The sequence below is a fragment of the Hyaena hyaena genome, unplaced genomic scaffold (assembly GCF_003009895.1).
Source record: "Hyaena hyaena isolate Hyena2069 unplaced genomic scaffold, ASM300989v1 scaffold_1181, whole genome shotgun sequence".
Lineage (NCBI taxonomy): Eukaryota > Metazoa > Chordata > Mammalia > Carnivora > Hyaenidae > Hyaena > Hyaena hyaena.
In genome coordinates, this window is record NW_024081813.1 from 46,044 (window position 1) to 66,490 (window position 20,447).

General features: G+C 35.5%; 1 protein-coding gene across 5 annotated transcripts in view; it reads right to left on the reverse strand.

The window, feature by feature from the left end:
• Positions 1-554: 554 nt before the first annotated feature.
• ATRX (ATRX chromatin remodeler) overlaps positions 555-20,447 on the reverse strand; it is a 326,901-nt gene continuing 307,008 nt past the window's right edge. For all 5 annotated transcript variants that reach the window (XM_039222723.1, XM_039222722.1, XM_039222721.1 and 2 more), the window contains 5 exons: positions 12,619-12,768; positions 11,642-11,767; positions 10,596-10,691; positions 5,779-5,907; positions 555-4,300 (listed from right to left, as the gene is read on the reverse strand). In XM_039222723.1, coding sequence (XP_039078654.1) covers positions 4,022-4,300; positions 5,779-5,907; positions 10,596-10,691; positions 11,642-11,767; positions 12,619-12,768 — 780 coding nt within the window. In that variant the 3' untranslated portion in view covers positions 555-4,021. The remainder of the gene's footprint in view (positions 4,301-5,778; positions 5,908-10,595; positions 10,692-11,641; positions 11,768-12,618; positions 12,769-20,447) is intronic.

Here is a 20,447-nt window from a genome sequence, read left to right on the forward strand (position 1 = left end):
AGTCATCTGATATGATTAGCTAAAGGAGATTGGAGCAAATCCCCTCCTCCTTGTATGTTTCTACCAAAGACAAGGTGAGGGCAGAATGGTGAGGCACAGAATTTGGAGGAGTGCTACAGGGTAGAGATTGCTTGGAATATGTAGTCATTTTGAGTATTAAAGAGGACCTGCAGTGTTTCAGGATTTGTCTCTTTCATTCCTTCCATTAAAGCTTTCTCTCCATGGCAAACCATGAGAGACTCTTGAATTATCTTTAATAAAGGCCTCAATTTATATGCTGCCTTCCTTGGTGAACATATGTAGTAGTCACAATCAGGAAGATCTCTCAAGTGAGGAGAGGAAGGGCAACTGCCATAGTTAGCCAAGTAGGCACAATGATGACAGGAAGGATATTCCAAACAGAGGGTGGCAGTATATACTGTAAAGGAATTTTATGGCAGTACATTCTCTGGGGAGTAAAACTCTTAGGTGGGGCCATTCCATTATTATATCCAACATGAGTAATGTGGGCAGAGCTTGGTTACTTAGCAGATATTAAGCTTAGAAACAATATATATTTTGGATTTTAAATTTTTATTCACCTCCATATAACAGCATATATAAAATGTTGCACAGACATAAAGCATTTCTGAAATTTGGTAACTCATTTGGGATTGGCACAGATTACAGACTTGGAAAAAAAATCCGTGGTGGAAAAATTTTCATCTTTATGAGAAGATTTGGTATGGAGATAGCTAAAAGTCACTTGAGACTAAGTCTGGTAAAATAAGATGGGTAATAACCTGAACATAATTTTTAGTGAAATAAGCATGTAAAAGAATGACATAATTTACTGTTAAGAGTTTCTATAGCTTCACAACATGCCACCCTCAAAAGAAAAAAAGGTTACAGAGCTGGGGAATTAAAGTTTTTTTGGGGGTACAGATGTTAAGTATCTGATTTTGTGATAGAGGGAAAATGGGCATAGCTAAGGGAAAACTACAAAATATTCAGCTTCTTTGGAGGCCAGGTAATAAGGCTTCCTTCCATCAACCTGCTATGGCTTCAGGAGAGTATGCAGCTTTCCTATCAAGTGTGGACTGGTAGCCTTGCTTGATTTAAACAAGTGATGCAGCTGTTGGGAAGCAGGAAATGGTGCTGGATTACAGACAACCAAAACTAACACAAACACACATAAGCTTCCTGGTATGTAAATTATTTTTGAGGTTAGAGATCTCCTTTTACAGAATTTAGTATATAACAGATTCAAAGACCAAACTTTTTGACCTCCCAATATTAAATAACTAAATGTGCAAAAGAATCACCATTAAATAGGACATCAAAAGCTATACATTTTCTATGAAACAATATGTGCACAGATTTTCAAAGCTGTGAAAATGCAATAAAGAGCACAACACATTTTGGTCACTTTATTAAATGACATTAAATAGTTTAAGTTTCAACTACTAAACAGCACTTTGAATGGTGAAAACACAGATAGTATTATTGTCATACTTGAATGCTTTTCTTTAAAAACACAATTCCAGTCCTTATATATATTACAAAACAGCCTTAAAGGAAGAAGTGACATCTTTTCTACAGTACTTAAGATACTCAATACGGAACTGAAAAGCAGTCTAAAAGAAACAAAGGCAAGTCTTCACAGCTGTATGATTTCAGCAGCCAAAGCTGGATGATGGACCGAAACATTACTATACAACTGGGACAAAACATATACAATATCACAATACTAAGCAAAAACGCTTTACACCCAAAGAAATAAAACAGGTTACAAAATGTGGAGAATTTAGCAGGCAAAACTGTATTACAAGCAACATTTTAAATCGTCATTTTTTAAGCCATTGCAACTATTTAAAACATCTAAACAAATATAAAAATGAGCCTTTTAGTATCTTAATTGATGTGATTTTGTCTTTAAGTATTTGTTAAAGCTTGATGTTATACTCAAAGTACATATTATGTAGCTAAAATGTCAAGTGAGAAGAGCGTATGCAAAGTGGTCCAAGTTTTATTTCAAACTCTCTCAGTTCCAATTAATCCTTTCTATGTATTATTCCTTAAGTCATAGTTTCATCCATGGTGAAAAAAGGTTTAGAAGGTTTCCTAAAATGTTTACATCCATATCTTTGAGCAAGCAATCAGACCATGTTGAAAGTTCCCTGGTCTAGTAAATCAGGTTTAAAGTATTCTGGACTTGTGTAGAAATACCAACTGACAACAGCTGGCCAGAGTGTACTGCCTTTATATACTTCTCCTAAATCTTGTCCTTTTCATTTCTTCTAAAGTAAAAACACATCTCCCCCCATCCCAATTAAATAAATTTGATTATATGGCTGGCATAATATCCAAATATATGGAATTCTTTAGTGATAACTCACAATGGTAAAGTGGGAGGGGAGGTGGAGTGGATTTGCATAACCTCACAAATTCTGTATCACAACCTAGTGCTCTTGGATGTTTTCCACTAGTTTTTTCAAGATAAAAATGGAAATCTCTTAATCATCCAAATAACTCAAAACAGTTCTAGCTAATTGTAAACTCATCTAATCCAGAGATACCTAGAGCAATTCCTCCACCCAACTTTCATTTTTTATGATATTCCTTAGCTATTTCCACTATCTGTTACATCACCATCTCAAAAATGGTTTTGCCATGTTGAGTTGACTCCCATAGTCTAATAATCTTTTTCCTTAAGGAACTCAAGCAACCAAATTGTACATGAATAAACTCATAGGTCATTTTATAGGCCTAGATTAAGAAAAACAACAATGTAATGGTTTTCTAGTAAAATTTGATAAAAGCATAATTGATGAATTTTGATCATAAAACTGCCTCATGGATCTAAACTAAAAAAAAAAATCAAACTTTGAAATTTAAGTTATTTAAAATAAGAAAGGGAAGTTGGGGGAAAAGAACATAATGGTGACAGAAAAGAGGAAGAGCATAGAAGCCAGTGATCCTTATCTTTCAGAGGAATTATTTCACAATACTGACATTACTGGGAATTATTAAAGCACATTCCTCATGTGAACTTAAGAAGTCAGCAATGGTTCTGCCATTTTGATATTGTTTATAGAACAGGGTGTGACCCTACAACCACACCATCATCCTTAAACTCCTAAAATGCTAGAACTTGATTTTGTTAGTCCACATCCCACTGCCAGCAACAGGATGAAGCACTAGCACTGGCACCAAGCAGTTAGGAGATGTGCTTTATATTAGTGCCAGGAGAAAGAAAATTCATGTGTGGGAGATAATCCACAACCCTGAAATTTTACCAGTAATTATTTCAGCACATATAACTGAAAATAAAAAATGGCAGAAAGACTAAAGAAGAAAAAGGAATTCTCTTCTTAGGCTATACTTAAGGCTGTTTATACAATGCTAAGTTAACTGCAAGACTCCTCCAAGTATTAGAGCAGTAGTATTTGAGAATATTGCACACAATTCTGTGTCAAAGATAACCCTTAGTTTCTAACTTTCAGTCACGGAGATGATACAGCAGGAGCCCAGTTGCAGACTTCAGTCAAAAGAACATTAAAACCATTTCAATCACTTTAATAAAGAAATGGATTAAGTACAAAAGTATTTTATAACTTGAGGAATCAACTCTAAGAACTCAGCTGTGTGTTTTTTATATGTAAAGAACGAATATATAAATCTGTATTCTTTGCTATATTCATTAATTTTATGACAATTTTATGGTTGCTAAAAGCAGGCATAAAAATTTAGAGAGGAAATCTGTGGAGTTGTTACTGTTATGGAAGGACTTGTTTTCACTGAAAACAATTTGAAATATCTTCTGTACTCAATGTGTGTAAGAAGATTCTAGGCAACATCACTGACAAATGTCAGGAAAAAATGGTATGCCCTATTAAAAAAAATTAAAACTAATATGGAAAATTGGCATTTAAGGGGACCAAACTATTTATACAGTTGAGTTCTGTTAAGTCATTGATTCCTAAAAAAATAAAAGATCTTTCTATGATTTTAACAATCCATTTAAGCTTTTAGTGCAAAATCACATTGATTTCCCTTGGGAAGGTCCTGGATTTTTGTTTCTCATTGGGGGTGGTGCACGCTGCAATGGTGGTGGCTGCATACCACCAGCTACTGACTGATACATTCCTCTCATATCAATTTGCTGGTAGTTAGAAGGATTCATGATTAAATTTGGAGGCTTTGGCATCATGAGGTGACCCAGTGTTGCCTGTTGATAAGTCATTTGTTGTTGTTGCTGCTGATTGTACTGCTGCTGGAGCCTTCGGTTCATAAGTATTCGCTGAACACAGCTGATTAACTAAAGAGAGAAAAGGGAGCTGTTACAAGTGCATGACCTGTTTTAAGTTAAAATTACTTAAGGGTGTACCATACCAAAAAGAAAACACACTATTGTTATCACCATTACTAATTTGAGGCATTCACAAGACCATTACTGTAGAAACCAGTTAGTAACATCATTTAGGGCTAAATTCTCTTAATGACTTGACTATTGTTTTGCAAGCAGCATTTAGGTTAGTTGCCATAGTAACTGTCCTGCACTATGATTAGTTTCAAGTATTAGTTACAGCACTTTTTGTCAAGTCTCATTTCTTGTTCATTCCTTTGACTATTTCACATAATGACAGACAAACATTTTTAGTGACAAACACCAAAGTGGAAAAGGACTTGCAGTGGGAATAAGTCCTACCTGGACTATCTCAAATTTCCTAAGATAATTTGAAATCAATAATTCTACAGTGCTTTCTAAGTAAAATTCATGACACAGAAATTGATTCCCTGGAGTTAAGGGCTGAAGTTTTCTAGTGAAAGGCAGAAGGCTGGCAAACAACTATGCTGGGAAAAAATGATCAAAGGTCCAGGAATATGCTAGCCTTTAAAATTTTTTTAATGTTTTATTTATTTTTGAGAGAGAGAGAGAGACAGATAGACAGACAGACAGCGTGATCAGGGGAGAGTCAGAGAGAGAGGGAGATACAGAATCCAAAGACAGGCTACAGGCTAGCTGTCAGCACAGAGCCTGATGCGGGGCTTGAATCCACTAACTGTGAGATTATGACCTGAGCCTAAATCAGACACTTAACAAACTGAGCCACCCAGGTGCCCTATGCTAGCCTTTTATTTTATTTATTTAAATTTTTTAAAACATTTATTTTTCAGAGACAGAGCATGAGCAGAGGAAGGCAGAGAGAGAGAGGGAGATACAGAATCCGAAGCAGGCTCCAGGCTCTGAGCTGTCAGCACAAAGCCTTACGCAGGGCTCAAACTCATGAACCACGAGATCATGACCTGAGCTGAAGTCGGCTGTGTAACCGACAGAGCCACTCACGCTCCCCTATGCTGGCCTTTTAAAGAATTATATAATTTAATAGGAACTGGCTACATATATCATCTATAGCTCCACTTGTTTTTACTCTCAAATATATTAAAAAGTACTTATTTTGCAAAGGTGTTTAAAAATGGTAAATATGGTAAAAGTCTGGCAAAATTCCTTTTAAAAGGCCAGAATACATAAAATATAAAATTATGTGAAAGAGATCCTATATAATCTTCAAAGAGACCCTTTTGGGAAGTTGCTCTGCTGAAACCTTGTAACCAAGATATTACACCTTTACTTGACATTACTAGGTTTTCTGACAAAACTTCTTCCAGGAATAACCAACGACCAGCCATCCATCCATATGAGGGAGGGATGGTTATTGACATAGATGTCACACAAACCCATTATTATAAATTCAAGATTAACTGGACATAATTTATAAATAGGAAAACTCTTACCATTTGTTGTTTTGTCAATACATCATTGTAGATTGCTTCTCTTCGTTTAACATCAAGCTCCTGACTGGCTTGTCTACTTAATGCTAACGCCTGCACCTGGGCCTCTGAAAGATTCATGTTTTCTTTCCACTAAAAGAAAAAGTTTCTATTTACTCCTTATTGCAGTATACTGAGGAAAAATAATTAAGGTACTTAAAAATATTCAGGATTTTAAAAGTTATTTTTCCCTTTCCTGTATTCTTTCCTAAAGAAAACAAGGATGTAAAAAGCAAGGCACTAAGTTATCCACCATTGTACAAAAGGTTTGGCTATTTCTGGAATGAAACTACTTGGATTTAATTTGTGCAACAGGTAAAACATGATTATGTAAACAACACATACATTTCTATGACTGATTTCCCAATTCCTAGATATTACCCATTTCTTTTTTGTGCCAGCATTTAGGTAAAATTGCTGAATAGTGTGACATTATTATCTAGTTTATGAGTATTTTACTATTGTAAATAAAGTTATAAAAATTATGCTGTTTTCCAACAGAAAGATTCTAAACAAGTATAATGATGCAGCAGGTTTTTAGCCAGCATTCTATGTAAATGGTATCATTGTTACAGGTTTTAATATTTTGTTAAAATGAATACTGAAATTTAGGAGGAAAATAAATGACACCTTACGAATCATAAAATGTATAAAACAGCTATAGACTCTGAGAATTATGATATCAGGAGAGAAACATCTGGATCCTCATGGTTGACTGGGTCTAGGCATCTGGCTGAGTCTTGGTATTGAGACATGGTAGATACTTGACCACTGAATTTACTCAGTCAGTCATTATGTGAGAGTGTAGCTCCCACTTTGCCAGCTCTCCTTTTATATGGGTATATATTCTATCTGTCTAGAGGAATTTTCATAATTAAGGGCAATGACCCTAGGCTATAAGGATAAAAGTTTGACTGGGAGATAAGATGTGAGAGGGTCAGAAGTGACCTCGGATCAATAAAGAAAAAAACTACAAAGAGGAGAAAAATTGAAGTTGACAATATAAAAAAAGAAAATAAACTATACCTTCCTAAAAAAAAATTATGCTATTTTCCCCACAGAAGGAGTGAAACAAACAAAAGTTTAAAAAAATGAGGGGAACTAAAGAACGAATCAGTCAAACAGGCAATTAGAGAATACATTTAAAAATGTATGGAAACAAATGAAAATGAAAATACAACAATCCAAACTCTCTGGGATACAGCAAAGGCAGTCCTAAGAGGAAAGTATATTGTAATCCAGGTCTACTTAAGAAACTAGAAAAAGCGCAAATACAAAATCTAAGGGAAACCAAACCAGAGCAGCAAGAACACCCCAAGCCCAGAAGAAGAAGAGAAATAATAAAGATCAGTGCAGAAATAAACAATATAGAATTCAAAAACAAACAAAACAGTTGAACAGATTAATGAAACCAAGAGTTGGTTTTTTGAAAAAAAAAAATCGATAAACCTCTAGCCAGGCTTCTCAAAAAGAAAAGAGAGAGCACCCAAATAGACAAAATCACAAATGAAAATGGAGTTATTACAACCAATCCCTCAGAAATACAAGCAAGTATCAGGAAATACTACGAAATATTATATGCCAACAACTGGAAAACCTAGAAAAAAGGGACCAATTCTGACACACACATGCATGACCAAAATTCACACAGGAAGAGATAGAAAAATCTGATCAGGCCCATAACTACGAAAGAAATTGAATCAGTTATCCAAAATCTCCCAACAAATAAGAGCCCTGGGCCAGATGGCTTCCCTTGGAATTTCTACCAGACATGTACATCAGAGTTAATACCCATTCGTCTCAAGCTATTTAAAAAAGCAGAAATGGAAGGAAAACTTCCAGACTCATCCTACAAAGCCAGCATCACTTTGATTCCCAAACCAGATAGAGACCCAGCAAAAAGAGAGAACTACAGGCCAATATCCCTGATGAATATGGATGCAAAAATCCTCAACAAGATACTAGCAAATTGAATTCAACAGCATATAAGAAGACTTAACCAACAGACACCATACGTTTTCACTTATAAGTGGAACAGGAGAAACCTAACAGAGGACCAAGGGGCAGGAGAACGGGAAAAAATAGTTGGGGAGAGGAAGGGAGACAAACCATGAGAGACTCTTGGATGCTGAGAACAAACTGAGGGCTAATGGGGTTGGGGATAGAGGGGAAGGGGGATGATGGGCATGGAGTAGGGCATTTGTTGAGATGAAAACTGGGTGTTACATGGAAACCAACTTGACAATAAACTATGAAAACAAACAAACAAACAAATAAATAAATAGAAGACTTATCCACCATGATCAAGTGGGATTCATTCTTGGCTTGCAGGGCTGGTTCAATATTAGCAAATCAATCAATGGGATACATCACATTAACAAAAGAAAAGATAAGAACCATATGATCCTGTCAACAGATGCAGAAAAAGCATTTGACAAAATACAGCATCCTTTCTTAATAAAAACCCTCAAGAAAGTCAGGATAGAAGGAACTACATAAACATCATAAAAGACATTTATGAAAAGCCTACAGCTAATATCATCCTCAATGGAGAAAAATTGAGAGGTTTCCCCCTGTTATCAGGAACACAATAGGGATGTCCACTCTCACCACTGCTGTTTAACATAGTGCTAGGAAGTCCTAGCATCAGCAATCAGACAACAAAAGGAAACAAAAGGCATCAGAATTGGCAAAGAAAAAGTCAAACTTTCACTTTTCGCAGACAACATGATACTGTACCTAGAAAACCCGACAGGCTCCACCAAAAGACTCCTAGAACTGCTCCATGAATTCAGCAAAGTTGCAGGGTACAAAATCAATATAAAGAAATCTGTTGCATTTTTATACACCAACAATGAAGCAACAGAAAGAGAAATCAAGAAACTGATCCCACTCACAATTGCGCCAAAAACCATAAAATACCTAGGATTAAACCTAACCAAAGATGTAAAAGATCTGTATGTTAAAAACTATAGAAAATTTATGAAGGAAATTGAAGCAGACACACAGAAATGGAAAAACATTCAATGCTCATGGATTGGAAGAATAAATATTGTTCAAATGTGATTACTACACAAAACAATCTACACATTCAATGCCAATCAAAATTGTACCAGCATTCTTCTCAAAGCTAGAACAAACTATCCTAAAATTTGTATGGAACCACAAAAGAACCCAAATAGCCAAATAATATTGAAGAAGAAAACCAAAATGAGAGGGATCACAATCCCAGACATTAGCCTCTACTACAAAGCTATAATCATCAAGACAGTATGGTATTGGCACAAAAAGACACACAGACCAATGCAATAGAATAGAGAACCCAGAACTGGGCCCACAAATGTATGGCCAATTAATCTTTGACAAAGCAGGAAAGAGTATCCTATGGAAAAAAGGCAGCCTCTTTAACAGATGGCGCTGGGAGAACTGGACAGCAACGTGCAGAAGAATGAAACTAGATCATTTTCTCACACCATACACAAAAATAAACTCAAAATGGATGAGGATCTGAATGTGAGACAGGAAACCATCAAAACCCTAGATGAGAAAGCAGTAAACAACCTTCTTGACGTCAGCCACAGCAATTTATTACTTGACACATCCCAAAGGCAAGGGAATCAAGAGCAAAAATGAACTTTTGGGACCTCATCAAGATAAAAAGCTGCACAGCAAGGGAAACAATCCATAAAACAGGCAACCGATGGAATGGGAAAAGATAGTTGCAAATGACATATCGAATAAACGGCTAGTATCCCAAATCTATAAGGAACTCACCAAACTCCACACCCGAAAAAAAAATAATCCAGTGAAGAAATGGGCAGAAGATATGAACAGACACTTCTCCAAAGAGGACATCCAGATGGCCAACAGACACATGAAACGAGGCTCAGCATCGCTCCTCATCAGGGAAATACAGATCAAAACCACACTGAGATACCACCTCACACCAGTCAGAGTGGTTGAAAATGAGCAAATCAGGAGACTATAGATGTTGGTGAGGATGTGGAGAAATGGGCACCCTCCTACACTGTTGGTGGGAATGTAAACCGGTGCAGCCCCTCTGGAAAACAGTGTGGATGTTCCTCAAAATATTAACAATAGAACTCCCTTATGACCCAGCAATAGCACTGCTAGGAATTTACCCAAGGGATACAGAAGTAGTGATGCATAGTGGCACATGTATCCCAATGTTCATAAATAGCACTCTCAACAATAGCCAAATCATGGAAACAGCCTAAATGCCCATCAACGGACAAATGGATCAAGAAGATGTGGTTTATCTATACAATGGGATACTACATGGCAATGAGAAAGAATGAAATCTGGCCATGTGTAGCAATGTGGATGGAAATCGAGGGTGTTATGCTAAGTGAATTATGTCAGGTAGAGAAAGACAGATACCATGTTTTCACTCATATGTGGAACAGGATAAATGTAACAGAATACCATGGGGGAGGGGAAGTGGAAAAAATAGTTAAGAAGAGGGAGGGAGGCAAACCATAAAAGACTCTTAATTACTGAGAACAATCTGAGGGTTGATGGGGTTGGGGGAGAGGGGCAAATGGGTGATTGGCATGGAGGAGGGCTCTTGTTGGGAGAGCACTGAGTGTTATATGGAAACCGGCTTCATAGTTAACTATAATAAAAAAAAATGGAAAGAAAAATAGGATGAAGGTTACCAAAAACTAAATTAAAAAAATAAAGACTCAAGACTAAAAACAAATAAAACAAACGAGGACAAGAACTGCAAGTTGGAGTAAGACAACTGCCAATTAACTTACTACAGCTGAAATTATATCTTCAAGAGGCTGAATCCTCACTGCTGTCACACTGTTTGTTGCTTCCACAACCTTTTCTCTTCCTTGATTAATGAGGTCCTAGAAAAATGCAAGAAATGTTATATAGGGCATTTAAAGGTGGTATAGTTGTAAATTATAAGGATCCTTCCTCTTGCCAAATGATAACACTTGTTTTCTTTGTAAATGTTTATTTATTTATTTTAAAGGGGTGGGGAGGGCTGAGAAAGGGAAAAAATCCCAAGCAGGCTCTGTACTTAGTGCAGAGCCCAACTTGGGACTCGATGTCACAAACTATGAGATCATGACCTGAACCAAAATCAAGAGTCAGGCACTCAACCAAATGAGGCACCCAGGCATGCCTTTTACATAGCATTTGGTTTAAAAAGTCTTCAAATTAATGGAAAAGCAGCAAAATGCAGCATCAATAAAGTGGGTAAAACTTATCAGCAAGGGTTTTATTAAGAAGATAAAAGGTCGGTTTGCACCAATAATTTATAAATTTAAATAACTCTATAAAGTACATTTTTAAAAGGAAACACTCGATTCAATTACTACATTATTGGTAGAGTAAAACCTAATCTTTCTTATTTAATTCATAATTGACTCTAGTTTCAAATAACTTACTTCATCCTGAACATTATCATATACTTAATGCTGCATCTACATTGTATCACAATGTAAATTAATGTATTTATATTTTCAAACATGAAGTTAATTTGTTTATTCAAAATATTTTATAGCTGAAGAAAGTGCTATTTCCCTAGCCAGTCAGCTGCCCTATTGTTCCTTAATTAAAATAATTCAAACAACATTAATTCAAGGCCTAATTCTCTTGTGCTCTGAACAAACCACATTCTACCATACTATGTTGGTTCAAAAGAGTCAATAAATAAAAGAAAACAATTTCTTGGTCTATTCAGAGGTAATCTTTTGGAGAATGTGATATTCCTGCAGAGGGAAGCCTCAACAACAGGCACTTGAAATTGCCTTTAATTCAAGTTAAACTGCTTTTGTACTTCACAACTTACCTCCAGCTGTTGATTACTCATTGCTGACAGAGCTCCCAAATTAAAAGGAATATAAGGAGTTTGAGAGTTGAAACTGACAGGGGGTAAATTGGTCCCAGTTGGTATGTTGAAACGCATGGTCAGTCCCTAAAAACAAAAAATTATGCACTTTCCACATTGTGATTTAAAACTTGAAATTCTACATCACCTACTGGTTTAGAAAAGAAACCACATTCTCAGATCTAAGAAATTACTAACACTCTTCCACACACAAACAAAACACCCTTTTCACCCGAAACCAAGATCTTATTACATGGAAAGCTTTAACCCCTAAAGGTGTATTCTTTATTCTCATAATTCCCACAAAATAGTGCAACTCAGAGAATTCTAATGAGACTCCTAACATCAAATTAATGTTAAAGAAGTTTGGTACAATGAGTTAGGAGTTTAATAAGAATTCAGGTATTAGCATAAGGTTTTCCATGCTCAGGCACATTTTTGCTCAAGTGAGTTGGTGTTTAAAATAAACATGGAACTATTTTAAATAAAGTTGCTGTTGGAGATTGACATTAATTTCCAATAATGGAATATTTTTGTGTTCTGACATTCAGTCAAAATTTAGATTTCATGGTACACATGCTAAAGCAACTCCTACCTTCAAACTCTGAGCTCCTATATATCTGTTACTATAGTGAGGGTGTTGACGGGAGTTAAGTGATACTAAGTATATAGCTTCCCACTAATCTCTCAATTCAGCAAGTGCTAAGCAGAAATGGAGTTACTAACTCCTTAAGTGGAAACCATTTTCTTCTTTCCTTTCCTCTCACTCTACCATGAAAGGTAGCCAAAAGCCCATATGCTGACTCTCATATTTGGGGACTTTGTTCCTGAAAACTCACTATTACTATTACTTATTCCAAATGTGACCCTTTTCTTACTCATTGCTCTTTCAAATGACTGATACAAACAAAAACCAAAAAGCATTTTGAATGAACTACCTTCTTTTCTGCTTCATACTCAGCCCAAGCTGCTTTTCGCTCTTCTTCAGTCAACTCTTCTTCTTCTTTGTGGTCCAAAAGAGAATCATGCTCATGATATCCTACGATGTGTTCTTTGTGTATTTGAAGAAGTTCTGCAAGTATGGTGTCCTGTTTAGAGGGGTTGAAATAACAGAGAATTATTTTTTCTCTATGGATCCTATCTCCATAGTTCTTTGGTCTACTGTCAAACTAGAAACTAGACACTGGCTGTTATACATATTTCTGATATATTTGATATAAATCACTTATAAAACAGTCACAGTACTGCAACACCAGCCTCTTATGTGAGAACTTCCTATATAACTGTTTATATAAACATGTTTTAGGGGTTCAATTTTTTAAATGACTACTTTTCAGCTTCAAGGATTTTTTCCTCTAAATTTTTCCTAATTTTTTCATATGTATTGTTTTGTACTTTGCTTTTCAAGATTTTATTTTTTAAGTAATGTCTACATCCAGTGTGGGGCTTGAACTCACAACCCTGAGATCAAGAGTCGCATGCTCCACCAACTGAGCCAGCCAAGTGCCCCATGTTTTGTACTTTGTTCTGAGTTGATAATAAATTCTAATATAAATCTGTTTAAATAAAAGATTATGTTGGATGTGCGTGCTAAAAATCATAGCTACTCTTGTTTATACATACTTAACAACTTTATTTTCACAATCACTTTGGCTACCAACCACTATACTACCAAAACCAAATCTAAATTAATCTAAACAGCTACAGGACAGTTTAACTAGAACATATATTTCAATTGTACAAAGGTCAAATATAAATTACATTGAAAAGACCCATGGGTCAAATTTAAACTGATATACATTGTTTATCAATTTATTATAATGGTGTCTTTTTTTAAGTCATAGTGTCTTAAGTCAGTCTTTTAAGGTTAAAAAAATTAAAAGCTTAAAAACTGGGATCATTTATATACTTAGTAAGAACAACCAAACTCCTGTGTAATTACAAGAGAGACACAAGGAGAGACTGTGAGGAAGAGGTTAAAGTGAACCATAGACATGTTACTTGCTAATAAAAAATTTAAATACTCACAAGTTGTTTATTAAGAAATCACAGATGAAAACCTGGATATATAAAAGGCAAATTAATTCACTTTACAAAAGGATTTTTCATAGCTTCTAACAGCAAGTTCTCTTAGAACACACTTTCCAAATTGAGTGTTAATCTAGTGAAGGAACATAAATAATTATAGGGCAAAGGAAAAGTTGTAGAGGTATACAGTACATTAAATGTAATCTACATCTAGTATTGCTTAATGCCTTCCTAAATTTCAGCATAGATAAAGCCTATGCTTGAAAATAATTCTGTCTTTACATCTCCATCCACCCCGAGAGTATAAGGTCCAACACATGGTAGGAACTCAAATGTTTGCTAAATAACTCAAGATGAAAAATTCAAATCATGAGGCCCTAAGTTTTTTCTGTACATAGCAAATGCTAACACTATTTCCAAATATTCTAAATATTTGGTATCATGTAAACAGGTCTTAATCTTACTACCCCCATAACACCTGAAATAACTTCATCATTCCATGAAATAAAAGGAACGGAGTTTCTTAATGAATACAGCTGTAATTGATACTTTATAATTCATTTTGACATGATGTGCTATTTCTTTTGTTGAAAAGCAAAAACATTAAAAGATTACACAAATGAGAGGGCTCAAGAAAGCCTAAGCAGAATACACAGATGCTAACAGGTTCAATTCTTCTGAAATGCTAACTAAACATTTCTCTCTTACACCTGTCATCAAAGCTGATTTCCCAGGCCTATGTCATATAAAACAGGTTTTTATCACTAGATAGATCTGCAAAGTTCACAGTTAATGACCAAATAGGCAGGGAGATAGGCCAATGTGATTACATTCTATTAAAAAGATAATGCTTCCTTAGATGTAGGTCTCCCATGCTCACCCCCAACCATGACTGAAGAGAGAGGTATATAATAAAACCAGATAACACTAAACATTTTAGTAAGTGACCATGACAAATACAATAAGGAAAGTCAACCATTCTACAAAATACCAAATAAATTACAAGGTAGAAATGTTCTATGGATAGTCCCTAATTTTACTTCTGTCAAGCAAGAAATGATGTTCTTCACCATATCAAAAATAACTTCATTTCTCTAAGAAAGAAACCTAAGGGAAAGACCAAGAGGAGTGTGTGCTAGGAACTGAATTTATTTTCAACTGTGCCACTGATTCTCTGTAACAATGAATAATTTAGTCTAGCAATGACTATCAGTTAAACATGAATGAAATCCTCTCCTTACATGTCTAACAGGATGATATGACAATAGCAAGAACAGATGAAACACCCAATTCTTTGGAACCAAATTCTATGTCAATTAAGTGCATTGCTTATTTTGCAATTAATACAGTTAATACATTATTTACTTTTTTATACTCAGAGAGAAAGCTTTTCCAGAGATGCATATACGCAATGTACATGTGCACACACACACACTCTCATTTATACCCTTTTAATAAAAATGTCTGCACTATTAGGTTTTATCAAGTCAGTCCTATAATCCTATAATTTCAAAGTCCAAACTTACCAACTTGAACTGGTTGAGAACTGGTTGAGAGAAGCAAAGTAACTTGTTCCAGTTACACAACTAAGACTGGCTGGGACCAAAAGCTGAATTTACTGACTTCTATCCAGTGATCATTTTATCACATTATAAAGAATGACCTTTTTTTTCTTTTTGAGTGGGGGGTGGGGGAAGAAGAGACAGAGAGAGAGAATCTTAAGCAGGCTCCACACCCAGTTGAAATCAAGAGTGGCACACTTTACCGACTGAGCCACCCAGGCACCCCAAGAATGAAATATTCTCTTGGGGAATAGTCAGTTCCTCCATTTCCCAGATGTGTTCTCTTATGTAAAAAAAGACTGAAGGATTCCAACAGTGGAGAAACCCAAGTATGTCTATTTCCCCCCACTTTTTAACAGTTTTGTACTTTCTGATGTTTTTTTAAAGCATATATTAATTTTTTAATAAAAGGAAATCTAAAAACTGAAGCAAACACAATTTTCAGAAACAAATCTGTTACAGGCCAGTTCATGCTTAGCCTAAAGCTGACATGAACTACTTTATCATTTTCATCTTCTGGACATATTCATCCTAGGAAACCCCATTTCCAAAACATTAGTCTTCTCCCCACCAATTCCAGTTTTTAGATCTATCCTATCAAGTCAAACATGATTGCTTTATTAAAGTCAGATTATGGTAAAGGCTCAGCTTCTGTCCATGCATTAACTTTCCTTTTGACTCACAGCCAAATGAAATGCCAGGAAGTGAGAGGAGAAGTGCATGTGACATTGTTTTGTATTACTAAAAAATTTTGGGCCTTTCTCCCAAAATATTAGCTCCCTCAGAACATCAACCCCCAAAACAAAAAAAAACAACAAAAAAACCCCCAAAAAAAAACATTCATATTGCTTCTCTTGGCTACAACACTTCCTTCTTTTCAAAGAATTAAAAAAATTTACAGAAACAATGCTAATATCCCAACCTAGAAATACCCAATGGTAACATCTGTCATATATTTCTCCGCACATTTACACTTTAAACTCACACTAACACACACGCTTTCACACAAAAATGGAATTGTACTACAGTTTTGAAAACACATTTCTGAATTATTCTCTTTCCATGGACATCATTTTACATCAAATTCAAACCATCATTTTTAATGGCTGGAAGGTGGTTATAAATTATATACATACACCTTGTAATCTATTTAATTATTTTCCTACTTAAGGGTTTATTAAGACATTTAGGCTACATCCAGTGTTCATTATGACCAAATCTGCAATGAAATACATTAATAGACAAATTTTAGTGTATTTCAGCCACTTGGTTCATACAATAACTATGCTGATAATACTCAAGGACTTAATGTTTACAACAATCTTCACTGTAACAAAGAAAAGACACTACAGGTTAAGTTAACTGACTTTTATAGGAACAAGATTCATTTTACACAGCTCACGAGGGCACAAGGCAAAAGCACGACAGCAAACATCTTTAGAATGCTGTGTGAGACACAAATAAGAGAAAGATACAGAATTTCTGATATAAACTGTTTCTATATCTTTCCCTTTATAAATTAATTGTGGCATACTATCAATACAAGAAACAGATGATGAGATTAAAACAGCAAAGGAAAATCATGTAACAGAATTCTCATATTTCTTTGGAAAAAAACAGTTTTGCAAGTCTATAACAAATCATACAAGTTAATAAAGAAAAATTTCATCCCAATGTACAACACAACTGGTAGAGGGTTTTTTGTTTCTTTCCTTTGAAGCATGCATTTATTAGTTGCTATAGCAACATTATTATTGAAAACAATACTGGAACAGAATCTATAATCACTAGGCCAACAGTCATGAAAATGAGGTTTAAATTATATCCAAATGTGTACCTTTTCTTTGTCTAAACTTTATTTTTCTTTAAATAAGTGAAAAACCTTAAAGCTGGGAAAAAGCATGATCTATATTCTAGCTAACAGCTAAGTTAGTTTAAGCTTTAAAAATGACTAGTTTAATTAACAAAACAAAATTGGTGATAAATTAAAAGTTTAAGTTAACTTATTTAGAAGTTTAATGTATTTGGCAAGCTGACAAAAATTCCCATCTAATCAGTTCTGAAATTCAACCTTGAAAATAAAAATTTTAAAAACAATCAAGTCTTTGCCTGAGGGTGGGGGTGGGGGTTTGCCATGTTTCAAAATATTTTGCTTGCTATCACTTTGAATTTGAGTTTTATAATATATGGAAATAAAATGACACTGGAACACGTAAGTGCCACAGGACCCACTCAAAAAGCTATGAAAAAATTCCTTTTATTACTTCAATAACTCTAGATTTTTAGTAAAGAAACTTAATATTCATGGTTTTAAAAAAACGTTTCTACTTTCAAATTTGAAGTCTGTTTTTTCCCAAACTACACTGGAAAAAAAAAAGCAACATACTTGATAAGTAACTAGGGAGCTACTGAATAAAGTTCACATACTACCTCATATGAGATTTTTAGGTCAAGAGTACATAACTTTTGCCAAAAAGCATTTATAAACATATCCAGATTCCCAAATTGTAGGTATAAATAAGATAGTGACAACTACTTGTCACTTACAAGTAAGGAAAAGGCAAGCCTGCCAAACTGACTTTGGTGGAAGATAAAGACCCATTCTCCCTTGATAAGAATGGTTTCTACTCAATTTAACATTCAAATAACTAGATAGTATATTTAGTATTTAGCCTTTTAAACTGGTTATCCATGCGGCAAAGGCAGTCTTAAGAGGAAAGTACATTGCACTCCAGGCCTATTTCAAGAAACTAGAAAAAGCCCAAGTCCAAAATCTAACAGCTCGCCTAAAAGAACTAGAGGCAGAGCAACAAACACCCTAAACCCAGTAGAAGAACAGAAATTGTAAAAATCAGAGCAGAAATAAACAACATAGAGACCAAAGAAATAATTGAACAGATCCATGAAACCAAGAGTTGCTTTTTGAAAAAATAAACAAAATTGACAAACCTCTAGCCAGGCTTCTCAAAAAGAAAAGAGAGAGCACCCAAATAGACAAAATCATGAATGAAAATGGAATTATTACAACCAACCCCTCAGAAATACAGGCAATTATCAGGGAATACTATGAAAAACTATACGCCAACAAACTGGACAACTTAGAAGAAATGGACAAATTCCTAAACGCACATCCACTACCAAAATTCACACAGGAAGAGGTAGGATATCTGAACAGACCCATAACTAGTGAGGGAATCGAATCAGTGATCAAAAATCTCCCAACAAATAAGAGCCCAGGACCAGATGGCTCCCCCAGGGAATTCTACCAGACGTTTAAAACAGAATTAATACCCATTCTTCTCAAGCTATTCCAAAAAATAGAAAGTGAAGGAAAACTCCCGGATTCATTTTATGAAGCCAGCATCACTCTGATTCCCAAGCCAGACAGAGAACCAGCAAAAAAAGAGAACTACAGGCCAATATCCTTGATGAATACAGATGCAAAAATTCTCAACAAGATACTTGCAAATCGAATTCAACAGCACATAAAAAGAATCATCCACCAAGATCAAGTGGGATTCATTCCTGGGTTACAGGGCTGGTTCAACATTTGCAAATCGATCAATGTGATACATCACATCAACAAAAGAAAAGATAAAAACCATATGATCCTGTCAACAGATGCAGAAAAAGCATTTGACAAAATACAGCATCCCTTCTTAATAAAGACTCTAGAGAAAGATGGGATAGAAGGAACTTACTTAAACATCATAAAAGCTATCTATGAGAAGCCTTCAGCTAACAACATCCTCAACGGGGAAAAACTGAGAGCTTTCCCCCTGAGATCAGGAACACGACAGGGATGTCCACTCTCACCACTGCTGTTTAACACAGTGCTGGAAGTCCTAGCATCAGCCATCAGACAACAAAAGGAAATAAAGGGAATCAGAATTGGCAAAGAGGAAGTCAAACTATCACTTTTTGCAGACGACATGATACTCTACATAGAAAACCCAAAAGACTCCACCAGAAGCCTACTGGAACTGATCCAAAAATTTAGCCAAGTTGCAGGGTACAAAATCAACGTACAGAAATCGGCTGCATTTCTATACACCAACCATGAAGCAACAGAAAGAGAAATCAAGAAGTTGATCCCATTCACAATTGCACAAAAAACCATAAAATACCTAGGAATTAACCTAACCAAGGATACAAAAGATCTGTATTGTGAAAACTACAGAAAACTTATGAAGGAACTTGAAGAAGACACAAATAAATGGAAAAACATCCCATGCTCATGGATAGGAAGAATAAATACAGTTAAGATGTCATTACTACCCAAAGCTATCTACACATTCAACACAATTCCAATCAAAATTGCACCAGCTTACTTCTCAAAGTTAGAGCAAACTATCCTAAAATTTGCATGGAACCACAAAAGACCCCGAAGAGCCAAAGTAATACTGAAAAATAAAACCAAATCGGGAGGTATCACCATCCCAGACTTTAACCTCTACTACAAAGCTGTCATCATCAAGACAGTACGGTATTGGCACAAAAACAGACACATAGACCAATGGAACAGAATTGAGAACTCAGAAGTGGACCCAAAAGTATACAGCCAACTGATATTTGACAAGGCAGGAAAGAATATCCAATGGAAAAAAAGACAGCCTCTTTAACAGATGGTGTTGGGAGAACTGGACAGCAATATGCAGAAGAATGAAACTGGATCATTTTCTCACACCATGCACAAAAATAAACTCAAAATGTAAAAAGGACCTGAATGTGAGATAGGAAACCATCAAAACCCTAGATGAGAAAGCAGGAAACAACCTCCTTGACCTCCACCACAGCAACCTCTTACTTGACACATCCCCCAAAGCAAAGGAATCAAGAGCAAAAATAAACGAATGGGACCTCATCAAGATGAAAAGCTTCTGCACGGCAAAGGAAACAACCCACAAAACTAATAGGCAACCAACGGAATGGGAAAAGATAGTTGCAAACGACATATCAGATAAAGGGTTGATATTCAGAATCTATAAGGAACTCACCAAACTCCACACCCAAAAAACAAACAACCCAGTAAAGAAATGGGTAGAATATATGAACAGACACTTCTCCAAAGAGGACATCCAGATGGCCAACAAACATATGAAACGATGCTCAGCATCCCTACTCATCAGGGAAATACAAATCAAAACGACACTCATATCACCTCACACCAGTCAGAG